The sequence below is a fragment of the Hippopotamus amphibius genome, chromosome 7 (assembly GCF_030028045.1).
Source record: "Hippopotamus amphibius kiboko isolate mHipAmp2 chromosome 7, mHipAmp2.hap2, whole genome shotgun sequence".
Taxonomy (NCBI): domain Eukaryota; kingdom Metazoa; phylum Chordata; class Mammalia; order Artiodactyla; family Hippopotamidae; genus Hippopotamus; species Hippopotamus amphibius.
The window spans coordinates 22,656,096-22,683,888 of NC_080192.1; the positions used below are offsets into that span (position 1 = coordinate 22,656,096).

Genomic DNA, 27,793 nt, shown 5'->3' on the forward strand with positions numbered 1-27,793 from the left:
GCCATAATTAACAAATTAAGAAATAATTCCAAAAAGCTTGGGTGAGAAAAGTGAGAAAAGGAGCCAATGTTCTTTGAAAAACTATTATGTGGTAAGAGAAAATGTGCTTTTGTGATGAATTTCACTTGTGATGAAAGTACTTTTTTCCAAAATGATCATTATACTATCTCTTTTTTCCTTACAAGCTAATTTTATTTTTATTTATTTGATCTTATTTGATAAATTAAGGATTTCAGGTGGTAAATAGGTATACGTCTAATACCAAAAGTAGAACAGCAAAGATTGGTGAAATAGGTAAACATAAGGTACTGCACTGATATTCCCAAAGAACCTGATCAGAACCAACATGGAAACAACTTACACCTCTAAACAACCAAGTTTCTAAGAAGAGAAAAAAATGCTCTTTGCCTAGTTAGCTAAATCTGAGAGTGTTTGATATTCTTGGAGATCAGCAAGACAACTACGCGGACAATGAGGAACACAAAAAAGACAAGAAGTAAGAGAAAGAATAGTAAAAGCAATATGAACAATATACAACCAATAGGATTGTAAGATTATTTTTAATCCAACAGAGGAATGACTAATATGTCATAGAAAGATTTATTTAACATATACGTCTAGAATGCCAGGTGTATAGTGAATTTTAAATAAAAATTATACTGCACAGATGAGAACTGAATACCTGAATGGCTCCATCTTCACCTCCAAATGCAAGGTGCTGAAGATGTGGATTTAAGCAACAGCAACTCACTTGAGCTTCAGTCAGATAATCAATCTGACCTGTGTTTCCATTAATGAGCTAACGAAAAATAAGGCACAATCAGGTGTTAGGCTGTAAGAGCAGTTTCTGTTCTGAAGAACCAAGACTTCAACTGAAAAATAAAACAGAATATAACCAACAAGAGCTCCCAGGGGAACAACAAAACCCTATTGCTGCATTTAGCACTTCACTCTTTCATTTCATTTCACTTTTGTGGTTCATATACATTTTCGTAAAATAAAACAAGCTTTAAAAGGTCTAAAAAGCAGCTGCTGAGCCCACCGCCTGAAACACATCTGTCTAATTTGTAACCCCACAGCTAGCTCCATACCGTTTCCCATTTCTTCACAAAGCCCATTTTAATAGGGATATTGTTTGTTAAAATACACTTCTCTGATATTTTTCAAGGGGTTTGGTGAAACGGGACTGAGACAGACATTACATGAAAAGACAAGTTAAAATTAAAATGGGTTTTATATCCTCCAAATTACTCACCAAACAGTGTAAATTAAGATTTTTTTCCCTTTTTCTTTTAGGAGGAGGAGGAGGCATTGGAGAAGAACCCATTAGCATAATTCGAGTGGCTGGACTTATAATGCATAAACTAAGAATACCAAGTTTCATAATCTGTACCAAAACTAATGATTATTTTTCTCAATTCCACTAATAAAAATACCTTATCACTCAACTAAAATATGTAATCTCGGAAAATATTTCTCAAGCTTAAATCAACTGTGAGATACACCTCTCTAAGTGTTACAACCCGAAAAGTCTTGAATTATTTTTCAGTATTAAATAAGCAGTCATCTTCATTTCAGGTATAAAGATTATAGGGTCAATCAAGGCAGCTTTTTCCTTATGATATTTTACCTGGCATGTTCTGATCTATTAGACATTCAAAATGAAGACTGAACTACTAAAATGTGAATATCTTCTTTCCCTCAAAAATCAATTTCCATATTTTTTTAAGTAGTGATTAAAAAGTGTATGTTCACTTAAATGGAAGTAATACTTGTCAGTTTAACTATCCTCTAAACTCTCCCACAATCACTGACATAGAATAAAATGATAAAAAAGTCATCTGACTATGAAAGTAAGTCTCACAGTTATGACAACTGTTGAAGAAAGGTTGCACAAATTTAATAAAGGTAATACAAGCATTGAACTTGACAAGAAAACTGCAATGGAAAAAACCCCAAGTGGAAGAATCAGTCTGCTAAAAATCCGTAATGAGGAAATCACATTCAATTCCACACCCCAATTCATCCCAGAAATACACGGCATTAGGAGCTCCTTATCAACCCATTAAGGACAATACTAAAATTAGTAAAATATAGACCAAGCCATATTTAGAGGTGTCTCACAGCTTGACTCTGACCCCCACAGCAGATGAGGAGAAATTACCACATGCCATAAACAATTTACTCCCAGATCTCTGCTTTCTGAATTTGGATTCCACCTTGACCCTATATACCAGTTTACAGATTTTTGAAAATGAAAAGGACATTACAGGTGAAGAAAGTGAAGCTCAGAGAAGTGATGCAATTTACTCAACGTCACAGAACTAGCTGACCTATAAAGCTTGAATTTGTACCTGGGTCTCTTGAGTGAAAAGTCACTGTTCCCTCTACCACACTGAGCTGAGCTTTGCAGCTTTAGAACTTGTTAAGTCCGTCTCAAGCTCTTGCTACCTCTCACACCTTCCATGGGCATGTTCCCACTATTTCTCTCCTCTTCTCTATTCCGTTTCTCTCTCTTCACTCCAGTTCCACTGCACCATCTCATCTCATTCTCTCACATGTTCTTGCTCCTTGTCTTCCAGTTACCAACAGGAGAGGAATAAGGTGAAGAAAGGTATCACCTTGCTTAATTTTAAATACTAGCATATCTGAGCCTCAGCTCAAAACCCACATATTTATAAAATTGATACCTACCGAACAACTGTTAGATACAATACAATTATGCCTGATCAAGTCCAAAAACAAGAAAAATTTTGAATTTAGAGTTCAAAACAATTTTTCCAACTGTTACTCACTTGCAGACGTCTTATATTGTCAACTGCAAGAACCATCACTTCATTTTCTTGAAACACAACATCTATTTCTTGCTTTAACACTATAGCAGAGTTCTTACATACTTTCTTTGTCTCCCAGAGCTGATTAAGAGATTAAAATACTAAAGTAAGATAACTGCATTCTCTGAAATAATGTAAAGACAAGTCTTAGCCTTAAAACAATATACAATCATACTTCACACTCCAAATGCCTGTAAGGCTAGAAAATTTTCAGTTAGATTATAATTCAACAATAAAAATTTATTAATTACATACCATAGCAAGAAGCAGTTATCATTAAGAATAATGGGTACTAGAATCAAAATACCTTAGTATGAATTCCAGTTCTACTGAAAATTGTGACTTTGGGCAGATTACTTAACCCGGTGCTATTCAAAGATGAGAACCTCTTGCTGTTTCTCAAACTGTTTGATACCAAGATAACGAACCTGTACCAGAATGCAAATCAACTATATCACTAAACACACTGTTAACAGTATGCTTATGATATAGTTGATTTTTTTAAACAAGACTTTCTTGATGAAGGAAGCAGTGCACTGATTCACATTCTGGCTCAAGCTTATTGAGACTGGCACTTTAAGTAGCACTGATTTAAACTTTCTGTGACGGTTTCCTCAGCTGCAATAAGGATTGCTGTGGGGAAAAAAAATTTTTTTAAAAAAAGGGATTGCTGTGAGAATTACCAAATTAACACATGCATAGTACTTTGCCCAATGTCTGGATACAGTAAATACTAAACAAATTTTAGCTACAATTTGTACAAAACACTGTATTAGACCCTACAGGGACAAACCAGGGTCTCTGGTCTCAAAGAGCTTATACATAAGATGTCAACAAGTCTGAGGGAGAGTGAAGCATCAGTGGTAAGGAGTAAAATAACTCTGTGCTTAAATTCAAGGCAGAATTTGATAAGTACCATAAGAAAATGAAACAGAGTTACATTGCATTAAAAGAGAAAGACACTACCCCAAATGGAATACCAGGAAAAGCTTCAATGAAAGCTTGAGGGGACTTGTAGGACTGATAGGATTTCAACAAGGAGAGATACAGAGAAGTAGGTTATTCAAACATAAGAAAACACATAAGCAAAGGTACAGAAGCAAGGAAGTACAGGGTGAGCTGTCCAGTGTAGGTTACCTGTAGGAATAAAACAGAAGACAGACTGGTACAGAATAGGCCACACTGTAGAGAAGTTTAATGGTAGACTCTGGAATACATATTTACTTTGGTAGGCAAGGGAGCCACTATCTGTTTTTGAGCAAAAATGACATGACCGGGGATTTCCCCGGCAGTCCAGTGGTTAAGACTCCACGCTTCCACTGCAGGGGGCATGGGTTCCATCCCTGCTTGTGGAAGATCCCACAGGCCACGCGGCCAAAAAGAAAAAAAAAAAAAGAAAAGAAAAGAAAAGTGACATGACTGTATTGTACATGAGGAATATCCTGGAAGCAGCATGTAGAAAACCAAGAAAAAAAAGACTTATAGCAGAGGTTAATATAAGAAAGGCAACAGCTAATGAGCACCTGAACTTGAAATGGGAGTGTAGAAATAAATGATAGCAAATGGAAAGGTATCAAGAGAATACATTAGAATTGGCAAGTAATTGGATGTGGGAATTCAAGGTAGAGGAAAGAGTCTAAAGTTACTCTACGGACTCGAATGTAATATATTTAAATTAACCAAAATACAGTTTAATCATTGGGCTTCTCCAACACCTGGACCATGGTAGCACTCAATGAACATGTACTGAAAGAATGAGACTGCCACAGTCCATATAACAGCCCTTTTAGAGGATAAATATGAACCCAGCAGTTTCCTGTTTTACTTCCCCCAACACTGCCCATCAGTTTAACTGGTAAGAGATTTAGCTTACCATCATTAAATGTCTAAAATGAAAATCTCAATATTTCTCACCCTGATTGTCTGGTCATCAGAAGATGTCAAAAATGATGATCCATCAGGAGAAAACATCACACAATGGACCCAACTTAAATGTCCTCTGCAATCAGCCACTTTTAAACATGAGTCCATATTCCACAGCTACAGAATAAACACAACATATAGGAAATCACATTCATAAGCATTTTGAATATATCAAGAATATTAAAAAACAGCAAGAATGACCCAGCAATTCCACTTCCATGGATATAGCCCAAAAATACAAAACAACTTGTGTGGATTATTCACTGCCATTATTATTTTTAGCAGCAAAAAGACTGGAAACAACCCAAATGACCATCAATAGGGGACTGAATAAACTGCATTAATCACAAAATGGGATAATATGCAGTCGTAAGAAAGTAATGAGAAAAACACCCTGATAATGACTAGTTTCTGAGATATGCTTTTTACACACAAAAAAGCAAAGAATAGTATATACATTTCTGCAGAAGAGTATATAGGTTATACCATATATATATATATGCAAACTATACTAAATGAGATGAAAATATGTGAATATAGATGGATACAGATGTGATATATAGAGAGATGGATATATATGGCTATATATTATACATAAAGATATCTGTTTATACATGCAAAAAGAAACATTAGCATGTTAAGACAAAAACGATTACCTTCAGAAGGTAGGGAGGGAGAGTGGAAGGGCAGGGACAGGGATGAAAGTCAGACTTCCCTGAATAAAACTTATTATAAAGCTTTGATTTGGAATCATACAAATGTTTTATTTATTTTTTAAATCAATCTAAAAAATAATAGGATGAACATAAGTGGCTTCTGTATTCTATTTTCCACTGTGATCTAATCCTCATTTGAAATGACTGCAAAACCCTATAACAAATGAATGTACTAATTGTACATGTATATATACTTCTCCTGTTATGCATGCTTATTACAAACTGTCAATGTCTGTTACTAGCCTGACTGTATTTTGTCCTGAATTCTGCTGCAAATTACTCAAATATATTCCAGTCTAATGAAGTACCATATGTGCCTGAGTTCCTCTCATTACACTCTGAATTACAGGCCTACTTTATGATTTCAGAACTAGCATGGACAAAACAAGTACTTTATCACATGCCCAGTGGTTTTCAATCAGTGAGTTCTATGGTTACAAATTAGTTATGTGAAATTTTCTCTGCCTTATCTCTAGAGTCCAAGGACATACAAAGCTAAAAGCCAGAGAAGAAAGTGGTTCCACAACTGAAAAATCTCCCTTGAAAATCCTTCCTTCTCTTCCCTTCTTGCTCTCTCATCATTTCTCTGTCACTCACAGCCTCCAAAACCAAGTCCCTATATTTCAAGAGGAAAGACAATGTTTCCTAGAGATTTTTAAGAATAGCAGAGGGTAAGGATTTTAGAAATGATAGGAAAGGCCAAAAGAAGGGTTGCTCCTCTACTCCTCCTAAAATCCAGACAAGACCCAGGAAGGGGAAACTTCCAACCACACTTACCCTGAGGATCTAAGGGTAAGGTGCAAGTTCTAGTAGCTCTGAATCTTTCGATTCAAGGCCTCTGCTGAAGAGAACACTGCCCACAGCACCTACTCCTTCCCACTGTTGCAAACAGGACTGAAGCTCATTCACACTCACTGCCTCCAGTGGGAAGATTCTCACAGGGAGTTCTTCATCGTTAGTTGCACTGCTGTACTCAATTAGGAGGAGCTTAGAGATCATCCACTCACTCTCGTCTGTATGCCCATGCTGAAGGGCTATAGCTCAGCCACTCTCCAGCCACAGCTTCACATACAGGGCAAGATTGGCAAACTCACTAAAAATTGCTGAAACAGGTATGGAACACTGAAGGAGTGCTTGCCGTAATCAAGCTTCCTTTGAAGGGAGCCTGTGAACCAAAAGAACTCCCCTATTTTTCAAATAAAGGTCCATACCCATCAGCTTGGACTGTAATCACAAGGAGCTTCAAATTACTTGGTGGTAAGATTCACTCAAGGAATGAGTAATAACAAAGCTTGGAAAAACTAATCCATCTTTGGAGACAAAAATAGGGAATCCGTTGCTTTTGAAAAAATTAATATAGCAACTCATTGAGTGGAATTCTTCTAGGTATAGACACTGAGTATAAAACCTATCAGGTTGAGGGCAAAATTATAAATATAAATGAGAAATCATTTTATTCATTACTGCTTAGCAATGAAAATCCTAGGTTAACCAATTCTAAATTTAACTTCCACTTTACCTTCCTCAAAGATCTAAGAAATCTGAACTGGACTCATTTCTTATCATCTCTTTTACAGAAGAGTCTACACCCATATTTAAAAGATGCCATGTTTCTGCCTAGGAAACCAGTGGTCATTCCATTGTTCCCCAGACCTTGGCACATACTGACCATTCAATAAATGTTTCATGAATTATACTGTCAATCTGCGTCATACTGTCAAACCAAGTCTTCAATCACTGCTAAAGTATTAAAGCTGTCAGTGTGGCTTAATATCCTAAAGCTAAAGGTCATTATGCTATGAAGAAAACAATACAATTTCTCAAACAAACATCCTCAGCATTCAATGGTTTGTCATTCTTTGTCATCCATGTACTTCTGGAGACCTAGACTTCAGAGTAAATTTAACTACTCACCTCCACACTGTACTGGGACAAAGCCACCACTGCCAAATGGTTATCGGGGGAGAAGTCACAGTACTGGATGGTGCTGTGATGGCCTGTGTGGATTTCTGCCAACAGGCTACTGGTGTGAATGTCAAAAAGCTGTCAACATAAAATAGAGAGATATCTACAACAGTAAAATATTTTAAAAGATAAGCCATACCCAAAGTGAATCTAAATTTATTCCTAAAAGAATACCCACTCAGGGACTTCCCTGGTGGCACGGTGGTTAAGAATCCTCCTGCCAACACAGGAGACACAGGTTCGATCCCTGGTCCAGGAAGATCCCACATGCCACGGAACAACTAAGCCCGTGTATCACAACCATTGAGCCTGCATGTTGCAGCTACTGAAGCCCATGCGCCTAGAGCCCGTTCTCTACAACAAGAGAAGCCACTGCAATGAGAAGCCTGTGCACTGCAACGAAGAGTAGCCCCCGCTCACCACAACTAGAGAAAGCCCATACTCAGCATGAAGACCCAACGCAGTCAAAAATAAATAAATAAATCTTTAAAAAACCAAAAAAATAATACCAACCTATTCCAAACATACAGTATAAGTCCTAAAGAAATACAATTACTGATAATTGGCATAATTATTGAGTAATAAGAAAGATATAAATTAATACACATATACTTTTCAAATACTGCTCATCTTAAAACGTGTTTCCTATAAAGGAAAACTTATCACAGATGATCTCTGAAGCTGGCCTAGAGAGAAATAAAACCTTTGTGAATACATGAATGGACTAGCCAAATTAATATACAGAACAGTTCTCCCTAATGCTTATTTATTCAAAAGAGAAAATGCATACTCATAAATGAAGATGACCAAAATAATACAAAGTGGGGGCTTGCTAAAATGAAATTAGTTCCATCATTTCTAGTTCTCTTCAGAGCTACCAAATTACTCCAGTATCATCATTTTCCCATTTTTGAACTAAAAAAAGCTATTTTTGAGTAATTCAAACTTCTTCATTTCAATTTTTGGAAGATTTTTATATGCTGAATAAACTCTTCTGAAGTTTTTGCCAAGTATTAAAAATGTTTATACCAATACACAGTATAACAACTTAAGACCAAGGCATAGTTTTCAGAAAGGAAAAAAAGTTTCCAGTGGAAGCCATGAAAATGTTTTGTGAATGTATAACCTTGCGGGCACACATAGATGGTAAGCAGCACAGCATCTGGGGCCAACAGTAAAGGACAGGAAATCATACTTAACATGCTTCCCGGGACAAGCTGTTCTTAAAAAATTAGTGGCTGAGAGCAATAGAGGAAACTTGGCAAGTGTGGAATAGGCAGCTGTCTCAATTATTGGGTAGCAAAAAGAAAAGACATAATAATAAGAGTGGGCTAATAACACAAGAGAGTTGGAAAGAAATAGAGGAAAAGAATAGAGAGACCAAAGAGTAAGAACTGGAATCTACATGTAGTTAAGGGTGATCTCAGGGTAGCTTCATTGTAGCATGGTAAAATAAAGAGCGGGCCTATACATTTTTAAAACAGGAAAGCATTTCACACAATATAAAATTATTTTCCTCTCTCACTGGAACAGATATTTTTAAATGTTCAAATTTTGCTCAGTACTATTAGTCATTAGGAGAATGCAAACCAAATCATAATGAGATGCTGCTTTACACCTTAAATATGACAGCTGTAATTTTTTAAAATGGAAAAAAGCAAGTACTGGCAAGAATGTGAAGAAACTGGAATCCTTGTACACTACCACAGGGAACAGAAAATCGTATAGTCACTAAAGTCTGGTGATTTCTCAAAAAGCCCAGTATAAAATTATCATATAACCCAGAAATTCCATTCCTAAGTATATACAGAGATGAACTGAAAGCAGGGGCTCAAAGAGATACTTGTACACCAGTGTTCTTGTGGCATTATTCACAATAGCCAAAAGGTTAAAACAACCCAACAACAGATGAATGGATAAACAAAATATGGTATATCCATATAAGATTATTATTCAACCATAAAAAGAAATGAAGTTCTAACACATGCTACAACATGAATGAACCTTGAAAAATGTTATGCAAATGAAATGAGCCAGACCCAAAAGGACCAATGTTGTATGACTCCACTTATATGAAATATTTAGAAAAGGCAAATTCATAGTCTAGATTAGAGGCTACCAGGGGCTCAGGTGAGAGAACAGGGAGTTACTGCTTACTGGTTACAGGGTTTCTGTTTGGGACAATGAAAAAGTTTTGGAAAAGTAGTGATATCTGCACAAGATTGTGAATGTAATTAATGCCACTGAATTGTATATTTTAAAATGGTTAAAACAGCAAATTTTACAAACCTTCACATCTTGTAAATGTAGTGGTTCCTTTCTGTTTTTACAGACTTCAACAAACGTAAGAAAAAAGGAAGTATTTTTCTTAGGTTTCCTGCTAAAGGGGTAAAAACCTATAAGCAACCAAGATGCAAGGGTCATAACTACTAGACCAATAATAATAATATAAATGGTCCCTCAGTTAGTTTTTATACAACTATATGTATATTTCAATTGTGTTCTTTAAAATTGCAATCTCTTGGGTGGGGGAAAAAAGGAGAGGTTGATAAAAGGATACAAACTTTTAGTTATAAGATAAATAAGGTATGAAGATCTAATGTATAACATGGTGACTACAGTTGATAGCATTGCATTGTATAAGGGAGTAGAACCTAAATGTTTTCACCAAAAAAAAAAAGAGAGAGAAAAAGAAAAAAAAAAAAAAGGCAAATATGTGAGGTGACACGTGTTAATTAGCTCAGTGGGACGAATCTCTTCATAATATATATGTATATCAAATCATCACGTTACACATTTTAAATATTTTACAGTTTTGTCAATTATACCTCAATAAAGCTGAAAACAGAATAAATTGGTAATATCTCTTATTTAGGTCTTTAAAATTACCATCAGAATGGAATGGCACTGAGCCCTAAATCAGAAGACCTGGCTCTCCAAATCACAGTGTAACTTTGGACACATTACTTGGCTGCTCTGAACCTCAGCTGCCTCATTATTATCATAGGGCTACTGCAATCTGCTGTGTCCTTGGATATTTATATCAAAAGAAATCATATGTGAGAGCACTCTGAATACTACAAATGTAAACTATTACTAGAACTGAAAAAAGAAGCACTTCCTTGCCATTTACCTTTTTTTGCATATCTTCCTCATTTACCTCATAGAAATTTCACAAACTTCTTCAGTTGCTAAGTATTTCTATCAGTCATCAAATCATAAAATTTTAGGGGTAAGAAAGGACTTTGAAAGTCACCTAAAGCAATATATTTCAAATTGGAGGAAGGTGGGGGAAGAGTGATGCAAAAAACGTTCCATCCAAAAACTTGAGAAACACTGGTTAAACATAAATTGTTTCTTTATTGTAGGATTTCTGGAGGCCTTAAGTATGTTAGTACACACTGAAGTACCTCTAACGGGGGAAAGTAATACATAACATTTCCCAAACCTGTGTGGCTATGCAGCCCTTTTCTTACAAGGCCTATGGACATTCCCTGGTTCTAAGAACTATGCGAGTTTCTAAGAACTATGGGAAGTTAGGGCATCTGCCCAAAATCATTCAGCTATACTTTATATCAATAAACAGTGTAGGACTTCCCTGGTGGCGCAGTGGTTATGAATCCGCCTGTCAATGCAGGGGACACAGGTTCGAGCCCTGCTCCAAGAAGATCCCACATACCAAGGAGCAACTAAGCCTGGGCGCCACAACTACTGAGCCTGTCCTCTAGAGCCCACAAGCCACAACTATTGAGTCCACAAGCCGCAACTACTGAAGCCCACGCGCCTAGAGCCTATGCTCCGCAACAAGAGAAGCCACTGCAATGAGAAGTCCGTGCTCTGCAACAAAGAGTAGCCCCCACTCGCAGTAACTAGAGAAAGCCTGCCTGCAGCAACAAAGACCCAACACAGCCAATAAATAAATAAGTTAATAAATTAATTTAAAAAATAATAGTGTACAATTTGATTTTTAAATAGTGTAAAATGCAAAAATCAACAGATGTTTCAATTTTCTTTAAATTTGGCTTTTTAAAATACTAGTACTTACAAAGACTTTATTTTTTGCTGCCACCATTATCCTAGCACCATCAGCAGACCACGAACAGCATTTCACTATCACTTCCATATCCTCTTGAGGCTCCTCTGAATTTAGGAAGAAGTGCTTCACATTAATGCTTTTCCTCTCATTTGCTGATTTCACATCCCAAAGCTTCAAATTACAAAAATAATAATAATGTTTAAGTTTGTTTTGATCTCAAATCACACCTCTAGAATTCTACCTGGACTAATTGTTACACAAATTATTCAGTTCACCTAATGACTGATTCTTAATTATGCATAACTTTTCATAAGGCTTTTAAATTAAGTATTCCCAGTTTCATTCAGCACCTTCCTAAAAAGAAAAAAATTAAAGGCACTGCCCAAAATGCAGAATGCAGAATGTAAAACTACAAAATGTTAAAAGAGCCTTGCATGGTGTGGAGGAGGCTAAAGATTAGGTGTTGACAGCAAGGAGGAGCGTGGAAGAAAGGAGACTCATGACTTGCCACTGCTGCCCTCTGCTGTGCCAGGCATGAGGTCTGCTTCACATCTACTGTATGCACAGCACGGACACTACACACAGGACCCAGTCCAAACCGAGTTACAACCTAGCAGAGCATCAGAGACATAAAGAAGTCCCTGAAAACAGAAAACAAAAATATGCTGAAAAGAAGCAAAGCACCTTGTGTGCTTGGTGGGGCCAGACAGAGCTCTAAAAACAACTGGATCCTGAGGAATAGGATAGAAATGACCAAACCTCCCTCACTTGCAGAGCCACCTGAGCAGCTCAAATGACAAATACCTTCAAAAAGATCCTTCTTTACTCCTCTGGGCCTTGAGCAGTGTCCCAGCTTCACAGAATGATAATGGCTGTCATACACAGACCAAGGGTTGGCCAAGGACAAGGATTTTTTTTTAAAAAGCTGCTTCTCAGGCTTTAACTCAGCTTACAAAGCACAGCTCCAAGGGTAAAACCCAACTTGATTGGTCAGGCATATGTTTAAATCTCTCTCAAGTTTAAAGATTATATATACTAGAAATACAGCCCAAACCAAAACCTTTCCCCTTGAAATAACTATGGATAAACTGGATGAACCAAAAGAGACATCTAAAGTAGTTAGCCCTCCTTGACACTGAAGAGATAAAATCTAAACATCAGTGCCAGAAGCTTCAGTAACATCAGCCAGATAACATAAGAAATCACACACTCTTTCCCTCTTAATACGAAAAACAAAGCTATCACTGCCTGGATTTAAGAAAGAAAAAGAAAACTAACAAAACCCAATTTCACTACATCTGTCTAAACTACATCTCTAGCATGTGGACCTGACTTTAGCCCCTATCCAAAGAGTGATGAAATGCCACATATCGAGGGACCAAGTAAATTCCAGCATTTCATTTTGAGCAAGTCACTGTACTGTATCCAAGGCCCGTGTGCACCCTGGACTTTGTGTTGTTTAAATGGCAATTTTTATATTACACATAGAAAACCCTAAAGAATCTACTAGAAAACTGCTAGCACTAATTGGTGACTTTAGTAAAGTAGCAGGATACAAAATTAATGCAGAGACATCTCTTGCATTCCTATACACTAACAACGGAAGAGCAGAAAGAGAAATTAAGGAAACTCTCCCATTCACCATGGCAACAAAAAGAATAAAATACCTAGGAATAAACCTGCCTAAGGAGGCAAAAGATCTGTATGCAGAAAACTTTAAGACATTGATGAAAGAAATCAAAGACGACACAAACAGATGGAGGGACATACCATGTTCCTGGATTGGAAGGATCAACATCGTGAAAATGACTGTACTACCCAAAGCAATTTACAGATTCAATGCAATCCTGATCAAATTACCAATGGCATTTTTCACAGAACTAGAGCAAGAAATCTTATGATTTGTATGGAAATGCAAAAGACCCCGAATAGCCAAAGCAATCTTGAGAAGGAAAAATGGAGTTGGTGGAATCAGGCTTCCTGACTTCAAACTATACTACAAGGCCATAGTGATCAAGACAGTATGGTACTGGCACAAAAACAGAAAGGAAGATCAATGGAATAGAATAGAGATCTCAGAGGTAAGCCCAAACACATATGGGCACCTTATCTTTGACAAAGGAGGCAAGAATATACAATGGAAAAAAGACAGCCTCTTCCATAAGTGGTGCTGGGAAAATTGGACAGCTACATGCAAAAGAATGAAATTAGAACACTTCCTAACACCATACACAAAAATAAACTCCAAATGGATTAAAGACCTACATGTAAGGCCAGACACTATAAAACTCCTAGAGGAAAACATAGGCAGAACACTCTATGACATACATCAACACAAGATCCTTTTTGACCCACCTCCTAGAATCATGGAAATAAAATCAAGAATAAACAAATGGGACCTCATGAAACTGAAAAGCTTTTGCACAGTGAAAGAAACTATAAACAAGACAAGAAGGCAACCCTCAGAATGGGAAAAAATAGTTCCCAACGCAACAACGGACAAAGGATTAACCTCCAAAATATACAAACAGCTCATGCAGCTTAATACCAAAAAAGCAAATAACCCAATCCACAAATGGGCGGAAGACCTAAATAGACATTTCTCCAAAGAAGACATACAGATGGCCAACAAACACATGAAAAGATGCTCAACATCACTAGTTATCAGAGAAATGCAAGTCAAAGCCACAATGAGGTATCACCTCACACCAATCAGAATGGCCATCATCCAAAAACCTGGAAACAACAAATGTTGGAGAGGGTGTGGAGAAAAGGGAACTCTCCTGCACTGTTGGTGGGACTGTAAGTTGGTACAGCCACTATGGAAAACAATTTGGAGGTTCCTTAAAAAACTACAAATAGAACTACCACATGATCCAGTAATCCCACTACTGGGCATATATCCAGAGAAAACCATAATCCGAAAAGAAACATGTACCATGATGTTTATTGCAGCACTATTTACAATAGCCAGGACATGGAAGCAACCTAAATGCCCATCAGCAAATGAATGGATAAAGAAGATGTGGCATATATATACAATGGAATATTACTCAGCTATAAAAAGGGATGAGATGGAGCTATATGTAATGAGGTGGACAGACCTACAGTCTGTCATACAGAGTGAAGTAAGTCAGAAAGAGAAAGACAAATATTGTATGCTAACTCACACATACGGAATCTAAAAATGGTACTGATGAACTCAGTGACAAGACAAGAATAAGGATGCAGATGCAGAGAATGGACTGGAGATCTCGAGGTTTGGGGAGACAGGGGGTGAAGGGAAGCTGAGACGAAGTGAGAGAGTAGCATAGACATATATATACTACCAACTGTACAATAGATAGCCAGAGGGAAGTTGCTGTATAACAAAGGGAGTTCAACTCGAGGATGGATGATGTCTTGGAGGACTGGGAAGGGGAGAGTGGGGCGGAGTCGAGGGAGGGAGGGGATACGGGGATATGTGTATAAATACAGATGATTGACCTTGGTGTACCTCAAAAACTGGTACAAGAGTGTAAAGCAATTATAGTCCAATAAAAAAAAAACGGCAATTTTTAAACAAAACTCACATTTTGAAACAGTTTACCATCAAGGCCTGAAAAACACATGCTTATCAACATGATATGCTACAAAACACTCAGAAGATTACAGACCCATTTGGGGCAGGAAATAATTTTACAGTTCTTCATCCTCTTGGAAAATAAAAGCTTTCCAAGACTTTGACCTTGAAATGCTGTTATCCAGCATCATTTTGCAGAACCTCTGCCTACTACACGTCACTGTATCAGTGCGAACCAGCCAACGATATTGACTTAATAGCACTGTGGGAAAGCTGCCACAAACACGGCAGTTCTCACCAAGAGTGCAGTAATGTCTGTCCCCTGCTGCTAGTGCTCTGCGCTCTACAATCACATTTTGATACTCACACGTGAAATCAAAATCCTGTCCCTGAAGACTTTTAAAATTTTTTTCTTTTGAGTTTGGAGAACTCTTAATTCAATCTGAAGGGACAAGGCAAAGGTTTATCATCTTGAATATATTTATTTACCACTATGCTAGTCACTTTGAGGTTATATAAACAAATCAGATATAGACATTACTCTCAAGGAGTTTTCAGGCCAGTAAAGGAGGTCAGCAAGCACATAAATGACTCTAACACAAGATATGTCAGACGTGTCATTTGAGAGGAAAAGACAGAGCACAGTGGAAATGCTTTACCAAAGCTGTGGGCCTGAGGAAACACTTTTTGCAGCAGGGGCCCTCTCACTCTCCTCCCTGAGGATCGGCCTACTTACACCAACCTACTTACACTTACTTTACACCAACCTAAAACGGACACAATTTCAATACCAAAAAGATACCAAAGAGTCTAGGCTAAGGGGTCATCATAAGCTAAAGTACAAAATGGAAAAGCACAGACAATGAAAAGGAAGAACAAGTGCAGTCTGGGTGCAGCAGCTGGGGCCTGCACGCTCCCCCACAGAGCCCCCGCTTGCGCTGAGCCCCCTCCACATACTTCTATCATTTTCCGGGTTTGTCTATTCACTTACCTTTCTCCCCAGCTAGACCCTGAACAACTTCATGCCAAGAACTATACTTTTTTTAAAAAGTGTTTAAAAACCAAATGCATAGTACAGAATCTGGCACATAGCAAGTACTCGATAAATGATCAATAAATACATTTTAAGTGAAACGACAGATAATTCCCATGTTTCAAGCACAGGTGAGTAGAGGCAATAATAGCATTACTGAAAGAAACAGGGTTCTAGAGATAGAACACATACATTCATCTTCATAGCCTCCCAAAACCCATGTAAAACAAGAGTAAAGAGAATTTTTCTCTCTAGGCATAATTCACAAGGTAAAGGAGAATGGAGGAAGACATTAGAGCAACAAAACTGTAAAGGCTAGAAAAAAAGACAAGTGATAAGGAGACTCCTTAAAATTGAGTCCTGAGCCCACAGTGGAGAAAGCCAAGTAGTAACCCAATTCACACCACAGAACTCCTAAAAGGCTCAGCAAGTGTTGGGCCTAGCACCTTCCAGTAAAGATGGAGCTAACTCAGGAGGAGTCAATGAAAGTCCCTTGAAACCCTTTCCCTACTATGCCATCCAGGTTGCTGTGCCCTACTCTGGCTGAAGAAAAAAAGGTTAATCTATACCCAACACAGCTGACAGCAGGGTCATCATTCTGAAAATAGGAAATTTAAGAGAAAGTCCCTATTTCAAGTGTTGAGATCTCTGCCTAGACATCGTTAAAGAACTTTCCAGCCAGACTTATACCCTACAGGAAGGAGACTGAAGATTCTTCCTATGAATACCTCACCAGATCAAGACAAAAGACCGAAAGAGTCTGACATTAGGAGTTCACCATCAAAAAAATGACAGCCAGATAACACTACAGGGAAACCCCACTATAAATAAGTTCACAATTTCCTATCAGTTTTTTGGTGCTGCACTCTTTAAGCATGAGCAGATACCCAAGGATCAGGCAACTAAGATGTAGCTCTAAAATTCAGACAGAGACCAAATCCAACAAACAGAAAAAATAGCAACTATACAAGAATAAGAAAACTTAACATAAAAAGATAAAAGATATTGCACCCATGAAACAAGAATAGAATAATATTAAAAAGGAAACTGATCATACGAATGGGGACACTTAAGAATATGATAGCGGAAGATAAAAACACAATAGAAGGAGTGGAAAATAAAGCTAAATAAGTCTTCCCAAAAGTAGGACAAATGGGCAAAGAAAGATAACATCCCAAACAGACATTCTAGAAAGATAAACTACATAAGAATAAGTCAAATATTTAAAGGAAACCTCCAGAACTGAAGGATATGAATTCCCAAATTTAAAGAGGCTACCGAGTGCCAAGCACAATAAACAAAGACAAACCCACACAAAGGCACATTATCACAAAATTTTTAAAAAGAAAAAATACTGTGAAAAAAAAAAGATCTTAAAAGTTTCAAAACAGGAGGGGCTTCCTAGGTGGCGCAGTGGTTGAGAATCCGCCTGCCAAGGCAGGGGACACGGGTTCGATCCCTGCTCCACGAAGATCCCACGTGCCGCGGAGCAACTAAGCCCATGTGCCACAACTACTGAGCCTGCGCTTTAGAGCCCGTGAACCACAACTACTGAGCCCATGTGCTGCAACTACTGAAGCCCACGCCCGTAGAGCCCGTGCTCCGCAACAAGAGAAGCCACAGCAATGAGGAGTCCATGCACCACAACAAAGGGTAGCCCCCACTCATCACAACTAAAAAGAAAGCCCACCCACAGCAAAAAAAAAAAAAAAAAAAAAAAAAAAGACCCAACACAGCCAATAAAATTAATTAATTAATTAATTTTTTTTAATTATTTTTTTATACTTTTTTTTTTCTTTTTCTTTTTTTTTTTTATTATTTTATTTTATTTTTTTGGGGGTACACCAGGTTCAATCAACTGTTTTTATACACATATCCCCGTATTCCCTCCCTTCCTTGACGCCCCCCCCCTCGATTCCCCCCCACCCTCCCTGCCCCAGTCCTCTAAGGCATCTTCCATCCTCGAGTTGGACTCCCTTTGTTATACAACAACTTCCCACTGACTATTTTACAGTTGGTAGTATATATATGTCTGTGCTACTCTCTCGCTTCGTCTCAGTTTCCCCTTCACCCCCCGCCCCCTCCCATACCTCGAGTTCTCCAGTCCAGTTTCAAGACATGAAAACAGATCACATATGAATCAGAATGGCTTCAAACATCTCAAAAGAAACTGGAAGCTAAAAGACAAGGGAGCAATGTCTCCAAAATTCTAAGGAAAAATTAATTCCTTCTGTATGCATTCAAAAGTATCAATTAAGTATGAAGCTAAAGACACTTTTAGACAGAAAAGGTCTCAAAAATTTACCTCCCAGAGATTCTTAGAAAACTAGACATTTTCCACTAAGCTGAGAAAGTAAACCAAGATATCCAAGAACTAAGGGTTTCAACTCAAGAGAAAAGCAAAAGGAACTCCCAGGATGATAGTAAAGGGAGATCCCAGGATGGCAGCTGAACACTGGGAACAGTGTCACCAATCATAACGGAGCAAGACAAGACCCTCCAAGAAAGTTATTTCTGAGAAAAGAAAATGTCAAATCTAATACCTGATGAGTTTAAATTATTTAAGAAGGAATTTAGACAAGGGATAGTTTGAAGATGAACAAGTGATATGCACATTTGAAAAAATAAGCAAATAGGGGGACTGCCCTGGTGGTCCAGTGGGTAAGACTCCACGCTACCAATGCAGGGGACCTGAGTTCAATCCCTGGTCAGGGAACTAGATCCCGCATGCATGCTGCAACTAAGAGTTCAAATGCCACAGAAGTCTGCATGCCACAACAAAGAGCCCACATGCCACAACTAAGACCCAGTGCAGCCTAAATAAATAAATAAATGTCAACCTTTAAAAAAAAATAAGCAAATGAAGAAACAAAACTACACTGTTAAATATACAACACATTTAATCCCAAAGAAAACAGTGTTGTACGAGAAAGGGGGAAAAAAATCATCATATACTACATGGCCCAACCATGATCAGTCACGGTGACGCAAATCCTGAACACTGACCTAATCAAAATCCTGAAACATAGAGGAACCACAAAAAGTAGGTCAGTTGTGGAAGAAAAAATGAAGAGTTCAGTTCGGAACACAGTAAGTTTGAGGTATGGCATATTATCAAAGTGACAGCAGTGAGCAGAGCAGTCCTGTCTTTGCAGGATACAAGCACATAAGAGAAATGAGGGCTAGAGAGAACACATCTGAAGGTCACTCACAGAAGAGAGGAGAGCTGAAGCCATGAGACCAGCTGAACTGGGATGGAAGAAAGGTGACGGAGGTGGTAGTCAAGATTAGATGTTAAGATGTTAAGGAACAGCTATATTTTAAAGGGCAGGAAAAAAAGAGTTAAAGAAGGGGTTAGAAGCAGGAAGAGAAAGAAGAAAACAATGATGTCAAATGAGGGGAGTTTCAAAAAGGAAACAGAGGTGGTCAATTAGGGGGGTGTAATACAACCAAAAGAATAAGGATTGGATAAAGAAAAATACCAGATTTCACACACTCATCCAAAGAGCATTAGATTTTACAACAAAAACAATGAAAACAAAATAAAACTTGATTTTACTCTTCAAAGGAATACAGGGGCAGGCTAAAAAAAAGGGTTAAGTAGTGAATGAGTGGTCGGGAGGTCGAGGTACATATAGGTGATTTAAGAAGCCTAGTTATAAAGGTCTAGTCAAAAAGAAAAACTGAACGACTATTTCAGAGGATAACACAATCAATCAAGAATCAAAGGTTTTTCACTTTCTGGTTTTATAATGCTTGGGAAGGCCCAAGGGCATCTGCAGGCTGTGGGAAAGGATTCAAAGGAGAAGAAAAACTAAAGTGCAACATGGAAAGGAAATAACCAATGAGGCAAAGTGTCGGGGAAGAAGCGGAGAAAAAGGAACAGTGTCAGGGAAGAAGAGGAAAAAAAGGAATAGTAGGGACTTTCTGGGCACTGAGATGAGGAGGAAAAAAAGGGGGGGGGGGAATAAAGACTTTTTATGGCAATTTTTGAGGGGGCTCATGGTGGGAAGCTCTTGGGTGGTATCAGCCTTCTGAATAGGTATGAGGTAAGCTTACCTCCATAGAATGAAAGAGATACAGTGACAGGGTTGGGGGCTTAAGAATAGCAATAAAACTTTGGAACAGGCACTACGGTAAATTCAATTTGGGGAACAAACCATAACTTGGCAGCGAAGAAGGCCCAGTTGAGTTGCACAGCTCAAATTTGTAGAACAAATAAACAGTCTGGTTTTACAACTTTCTTCAACATTAAGAAACCTAATAATAATGGAATCTTCCCAGAACTTGGAGTGAGTGATGGAGGTAAGATAAAAGAACCTGCCTTGAGATATAAAATGCCTTCTGAAGTCATTCACTTAGTAAAAACCAAGAAATAACAGGCTCAAAGGACTGAAAGAATCTTTCAGAAGAAGGCTCCCTTCACCTGGCCCCCGAAAAATCTTCTCTGATATGGATCATCCCAAAGAGAAAGATATTTGATATTTGTAGAGAACATCATAGAGACCAAATCCATTTACCTGAATATTCTATCTAAGAATGCTCCCAGTATCTACTAAATTCTAGGAAATTCTATAAAGCAGAATTCTACTCAGAAAATTCCTAGATGTCCTTAAGTAATCTATACAAAAATGTGTTATCCTCAGTTGACAGAGATCAAAGATTCAACCATAGGATCAGCATCAAGAGAGTTCATCGTGCTGCAACTTAGAAGTCACCTAGTAGCATTAACAAATCTCCTCTAGAGATTCTAACAAAGAAAACAGAGCCCAGAGGGTTCAAGTATTTCCCTGGAAGAAGTATATGCCAAGAAAATTTACTGAGCGTATGTTTTGAGTACAATTATGTACAATGAACTTCAGAGAGGTACAAGAAGATGACGCGGTCTCTGCAGGTCATAAACCAATATTCAACCTTATCAAAGAAACAGACACGTGAAAATGACTGAACTGAACAGTACAACACATTTACAAGTGGAAATCAAAAGACCAAGCATTTTCTATCTATATATATATGGATACAGGTATATAGACACATACGTATACATATTCTCAGAACCAGATGGGTGGATGTTATAAGGGAACACTTTCTGAAGAAGGTTTTGCATTTACTTTTTAAATTTATAAAGTTTTGAGGGTTATGAAAAGCTATAGACAACTGAATTGGAGACCAAAAAAAATTTCCAAGAAAGACTAATGAGGGACTTCCCTGGTGGCACAGTGGTTAAGAATCCATCTGCCAATGCAGACGACACGGATTCGATCCCTGGTCCGGGAAGAGTCCACATGCTGTGGAGCAACTAAGCCCATGTGCCACAACTACTGAGCCCATGTGCCGCAACTAAGAAGCCCACACACCTAGAGCCCGTGCTCCGCAACAAGAGAAGCCACGGAGATGAGAAGCCCATGCACTGCAACAAAGAGCAGCCCCCTCTCACTACAACTAAAGAAAGCCCACGAGCAGCAACAAAGACCCAATGCAGGCAATAAATAAATAAATAAAATTAAAAAAAAAAAATACTAATGAAACATGTATAGGGACAGTAGCCAAAATAAGCCTCCCAAATTACCTTGCCCAGAAGTGACAATTAACGCACTGGATAGGAACAGAGGTAGCAGAATGATGGAAACAAATTGGATGGGATTAGAGGTAGCAGAATGATGGAAGATGAAGAGCCTCAGAGGTGTGCCTGATGTGCCTGGGTTTATCACAATTTCGATCATGATACTTTTGTGTTCCAGTTAAAAATGGCAAGATGAAAACAGAGGTAGAGAGATACCCTAGCAGCTATGTATTGGGATAAGAAGGCTGCTATCACACATGAGGGTGTGACAGCATGAACCAGAGCAAACACTACAGAATGGGAGGGGAAAAGGTAGACCAAGAGATGAGGAAGTCAAAGATGGACTGGACTTAACACTAAAGGAAGAAAAGAGAATCAATAAACAGAAGACCAGAATGATAGCAGAGACAGGAGTAAAAAACAAAGTGGCATTACGATCTTACTCAGAAGTAAAGTGGACATTTAAGGCAGAAGAATTTAGTTTTTTAAAGGCTATAAATTTCAGGAGACCGAATAAGCTTTTTTCCCTAGCTCTGAGCTTCCCCCCTATGATTTCTCAAAAACAAGATCATAAACATAAAAGGCAGAATAAATGAATGATAGATAAAAGCAGGACCTTTACAAATGTGATCCTATAGGTCTCAAAAGATTTTATGAAACCATAAATGAAATATGTTTAAAAATTAAGAATTCAAATTATATGAACTGCAAAGCATAAGGTAGTAAACCATGAATAAACAATCATTATGGCAAATAATTACAGTTATATTAAATATGCTCCTGGAAGTTGAAGGAAGAAGCTCTTTCTGTACAAATGTGAAAAACAGAAACCTATTTCCATAACCCAATCATAAGACAATAAAATTATGTACAACCCATTTTAACAATGAACAAAAGCATACCTTTACTGTTCCATCAGCCGAACAACTTGCCAAAAGCTTATCATCTGGTGAAAATCTGCAGTGACTGACTGCATTTGTATGGCCAAACATGGTATTTCGACATTCTTTTTGATTCAGATCCCAGAGCTATTTGAGAAAGATAAAAAGATAACTGAAAAACTAGCACTGAATGGGGAAAAGTTAGAAATCATGTAAAGTTCTTCCTTCCCTCCCAATTAAGCTTTTTCAGTTACAGGAAGATTTTCAATTCACAGTTTGACAAAGGTGTCAAACACAAAGGTGAACTTGTGATTAACAAATAATGGGGCAGCCCTTATTAGATCAGCACCTAAATCTACTAAGGGACTTGAAGGCTTACCTAGGCTTCAGCCTGAGAACTAAACAACTAGCTAAACAATTACTGCTTATTTTAACAGAATAGTTTGAAATTATTATTTCACTCAGCTCTATAATATGTAAAATAAATTGTCCCCCAATTTTTTTAGATGCTTGGTTACCCAACTTTAAAAATGGTCATTTCTAAGATTCCCCAATGCCAATCTTGAGTTACTAACTAAAGCTAAAACCCATTAACATTCTAAAAAATGACTCAAAAACACAGACTGCAAAGATAGATATAAATACATTTGACAGGAAACATAAGGGATTAGAAGAGCAAGTTAAACAACCCTTCCTGGAAGCAATCAACCAAATCCAGAATGTGGGACATTCCACAGGATAAATAACTCAATTTCTCTAGCAAATCAATGGCATAAAAAAAGAGGCAGTCGGGAAAGGGAACATTTATAGAATAAAAGAGATTTAAGAGACCTATCAACCAAATGCACTTGAAGTTTAGATTCTGACTCCAATAAATTTATGGTAGAAAGATATGTTTTGAGACTAATAAGGAAAAATGAACATGGACCAGGTATATTACGAAATTATTGTTTATTATGTTAGCTATGACAATGGCATGGTATTTATGTTTTAGGCCTCAGAGATGCACGCTGAAGTATTCTGGGTAAAATGATATATTACCTGGGATTTGCTATAAAATGCTCTAATCCAAAAAAATGGGAGGTGGTGGGGGAATAAAATACGATTAGCAAAATGTTAATAATTGTTGGAGCTAGACAGTAGACACCACAGGGGTTCATTATTATTCTCTCTCCTCTGGGGTATGTTTGAAAAGTATAAAAAATGTAAATAAAAGGGACAATAGTCATCTCTGGTGATTTATGCTAATTAGATTAAACATGGAAGAAGAAATCATTTATCTCCCAAAATTAATCTCAGTAAAAATCCTCTGGGTGATAAGTGAGATAAGCCCTGTTCTTTATGTCCATCTCCATCCCTGGCTCCTTTTATCCCAGTCCTAGATAAACCCAATTCCACAGATAACACAAGTTATATGGGGGCAGCTTCAGATTTACATCTTTTCACTGGCTTCTCTCAGTTCAAAAAGCACAAGAAGTAAGTTCTAACAGCCCTCATGGAAATGCAGGTGTGGAATGACAGGTCTTAAAGTAAAACTTGTCCTTAATTAAAACTGTTGACCCCTTCTCACATCTTAGAGAATTTTGTTTATACTTAAAAGGAGGAAATACAAACTTCCTCATCCTACAAAATGTTAAAAAGAAACATCAAAAATTATTCATAGAGATGAAGTTGCAGCCCAGGGGAAACTATGGCACTTGAAGGGGCTACTCAATGGAAATAAACATGAAACAAAGAGTGAGTCTCACCCTCACGTCAAGACATTGCAGCATTGTTTACAATAGCGAAGACATGGAAGCAACCTAAGTGTCCATCGACAGATGAATGGATAAAGAAGATGTGGTGCATATATACAGTGGAATATACTCAGCCATAAAAAGAATGAAATAATGCCATTTGCAGCAACATGGATGGACCTGGAGATTATCACACTAGGTGAAGTGAGGAAACTGAGGCTTATTGAGGTTGAAGAACTTGACCGTCTCATAGGGAGAAAGTGGCAGAGCTACATTCCTGATGTCGAATCCTAAACTCTGAACCTCTGTATTTTACATTCCTTTATTTTAATATCTGTCAGTATATAGGATTCTCTTTTTGTTTTTGAAATTAAAGAAAAAATCCACATCGTGAAAAAAAAAAATTATTCATAAATATTTGTTGTAAAGCTATCCCAAGCAATTAATTTTCCACTGTGAGAAGCGCTGCCTAGTTTTAGTAAGTCAGACAGAGAAAGACAAATACTATATGACATCAAGCAGACCCACAGATATAGAGAACAAACTAGTGGTTACCAAAGGGGAGAGAAAAGCGGGAGGGGCAATACAGGGGTAGGGGATTAAGGGGTTCAAACTATTATGTATAAAATAAGCTACAAGGATATATTGTACAACACAAGAAATATAACCAATACTTTATAACTGTAAACACAGCATAAGCTTTAAAAGTTGTGAATCACTATATTGTGCACCTGTAACATAAATAATATTGTACAACTATACTTCAATTTAAAAAATTATTCATAAATAGTACAAAAGTCTTATTTTAAGGTGGGTTTATTCAATAGAGTAAAACTTTTTTGAGTAAAAGTGAACTATAATTGTGAGATAATTTTATGTTACTACATTATTCTGTTATTTTGATCCAATCTGGTGTTTTCAAATTGTGTTCTGTGGAGCCTCAGGGCTTCCAGAAACATGCCTGAAAGGCTCTATGGGGGTTGGGGGTGGATAAGTGAGGAAATAAGGGAGAGGAGAAATTAAGGCACACAACCCCAACTTCAGCTAAAGCAACGGGCTTTATCTGTTTTCCACATTTAGCTTCTACATTAGTTTTCTTTTGGAAGAAAAAAAAAAATAGATAAAGGTTCAACTTCCTGAAAAGGGGAGGGGGGACAACTATTTCAATATTTTCTTAAATTTTTAAAAAATACCTTATTTAAATGTCAAAACACAGTCTATGAGGTTTTGCAAACTGAAATGTTTACCCACCCCTCCCAAAAATACAATGGCCCACTGCAAAAATGTTGTGACACTAAGAAACAAAGGGCAGAAATCAAACCAAAAAAAGAATCCAAAAGAAGTTAGTGGATATTTCTGGGATCCCATAAAATTAAATCTAGCTATCTTCAGTATTCCACTTAAGAGGGGGAAAAAAGATATAATTGTTTATAATTTTAACTGCAAAACATTATCAACATTATCAAACATATATGGAATGAATATCTATTTCTGGTTTTAGTTTGGTTTAAAAAACTCTTTTTTCCTATCAGTACCTTTTTTCCCCTCCTCTTTCTGATAACAGACCCTCTCTTTTGAATCAAACCCCATTCATAGTTCAAGTAGAGCTGACCTTCCTCACCTATTTGTCCCATCTCTACATGGCTAAACCTGTGACCCCTGGCCAATCAAAGGATTCCATCCTACTAACCACTAGGGTTATTCAGCAATGTGCATGTAACCTAAACCAAGTCAACTTGAGTTTTCTCTATGGGAAAACTATGGCACCTGGGAAAGAGCAAGTTTCCCTTCCTCTGTGATTATGAGCTGTAATATCCATGTAAGCCTGGAGCTAAGGATAGCCAAATCTCCTGCTGCACAGAAAGAATATGCCTGAATCAACAAAAAAGGAAACAGAGTCTAGAGATGGAAGGGGACTTAGAGCCTGAGAACGTATTTTAGGAATCAGCTATGCCTGAAGCCATGCTCCCTCTAGACTTTTTAGTTAAAAGAGCCATTAATGTTTTTGTTGTTGCTTAAGCAAATATGAAAGTTTCTATCCCTGCAACCAAAAGATCCCTGATTAATATAATATATGAAAAAAAAAATCAAAGGAGATGTTCTGATGTATCTATCAAATTTATCTACATAATTCTCATTATGCACACTTACTTTGAGGAAGTAGTCATTTGAACCAGTGGCTAAGAGAAGGTGATTACTGCTGTTGGTAAAGTGGCAGCAGTTGACTTGCTCTGAGTGCTCATCATAGGTGTATACTAGTTCCCCAGTCACAGAATTCCAAATCTAAAGATAAGAGAGAAAATAAAATTTACAAGTATCCCTTATTTTCAAAGGGAAAACAGAGAAGCAAAGCAAATGTGATTTTCCCAGATTTTCCCAGTTAGACATAATGCTAATGAATACCTCCCCATTCCCTAAAATATGTCAGCATTTTGCCAGAATGTGTTTTTTTTTTTAAATTACCTGCAAGTCTACATGCAAGTAATGTAAAACATTACATTTCTCAAGGGCAAGATTTCACATGTTCATATGAATGATAGCAGGCAGAAAAGTGCTATAAAAGGGATGGAATAATAGACTTCAGACCAGAAAAATTAATCAGAGCCAGTCTAAGACCTGGCTGTACCACTTATAAGTTGTGTGTCCCTAGTCAAGTCCTTAATTAACCTGCATTTCAGTTCCCCGCTCTGGAAATAGGGATACTTATACCTGTCTTACACAATGCATAGTGTCAAACGGCACAAAGAACTTGAAAAATGTTCTGCTAACTTCAAGGTACTAAGAAGTAAGGCAGATGGTTCAGTGAAAAAAAATAAAGGCTTTAGATTTTGAGGGAAACCTAGCTTTCAACCCTGGTTCCGTTAGGCATTAGTTAATATGAGCCTGGGCAAATGACTTCACCTCTGAACCTGTTTCCTCATCTCTAAAATGGGATTCACACTTACTTCATAATTGTAGCGAGAAACTGATAATGTAATATAAGAAAGTGTGTAGTATAAAGCTTCATGCAGTGTTAAGTTCTCAATAAACAGTAACCATCTTCCTAGTTACTATGTAAGTAGTCTGTTTCATCAAACAAACAAAAGAAATAAATTAGCTAATGACTTTTCACTGGGCTTTGGACTTTTAGAGGTACTAAAGTCCCTCCCATAGCATTTTCTTTTATCAAAGCACTCTCCAGAGGTCCAAAGAGTTTATTTTATTTTAAAGTTCTTTAGGGGACTTCCTAGGTGGTGCAGTGGTTAAGAATCTGCCTGCCAACGCAGGGGATACAGGTTTGAGCCCTGCTCCAGGAAGATCCCACATGCCACAGAGCAACTAAGCCCATGTGCCGCAACTACTGAAGCCCACACGCCTAGAGCTCGTGCTCCACGACGAGAAGTCACCATAATGGCAGTAAGAAGCCTGCATACCACAATGAAGAGTAGCTCCCACTCACAACTAGAGAAAGCCCGTGTGCAGCAATGAAGACCCAATGCAGCCAATAAATACATTTTTTTTAAATATTTATTTATTTATTTCATTGTGCTGGGTCTTAGTTGTG

General features: G+C 37.6%; 1 protein-coding gene across 6 annotated transcripts in view; it reads right to left on the reverse strand.

Moving 5' to 3' along the window:
* The window catches only part of APAF1 (apoptotic peptidase activating factor 1), a 78,915-nt gene that overhangs the window by 21,654 nt on the left and 29,468 nt on the right, over positions 1-27,793 (reverse strand). For 4 of the 6 annotated variants that reach the window (XM_057741302.1, XM_057741300.1, XM_057741303.1 and 1 more), the window contains 7 exons: positions 26,401-26,532; positions 22,535-22,660; positions 11,484-11,645; positions 7,388-7,516; positions 4,749-4,874; positions 2,796-2,915; positions 683-799 (listed from right to left, as the gene is read on the reverse strand). In XM_057741302.1, coding sequence (XP_057597285.1) covers positions 683-799; positions 2,796-2,915; positions 4,749-4,874; positions 7,388-7,516; positions 11,484-11,645; positions 22,535-22,660; positions 26,401-26,532 — 912 coding nt within the window. Of the gene's footprint in view, positions 1-682; positions 800-2,795; positions 3,468-4,748; positions 4,875-7,387; positions 7,517-11,483; positions 11,646-22,534; positions 22,661-26,400; positions 26,533-27,793 lie in introns of those variants that run through there. The other 2 variants (XM_057741301.1, XM_057741305.1) reach the window with 2 other exon arrangements.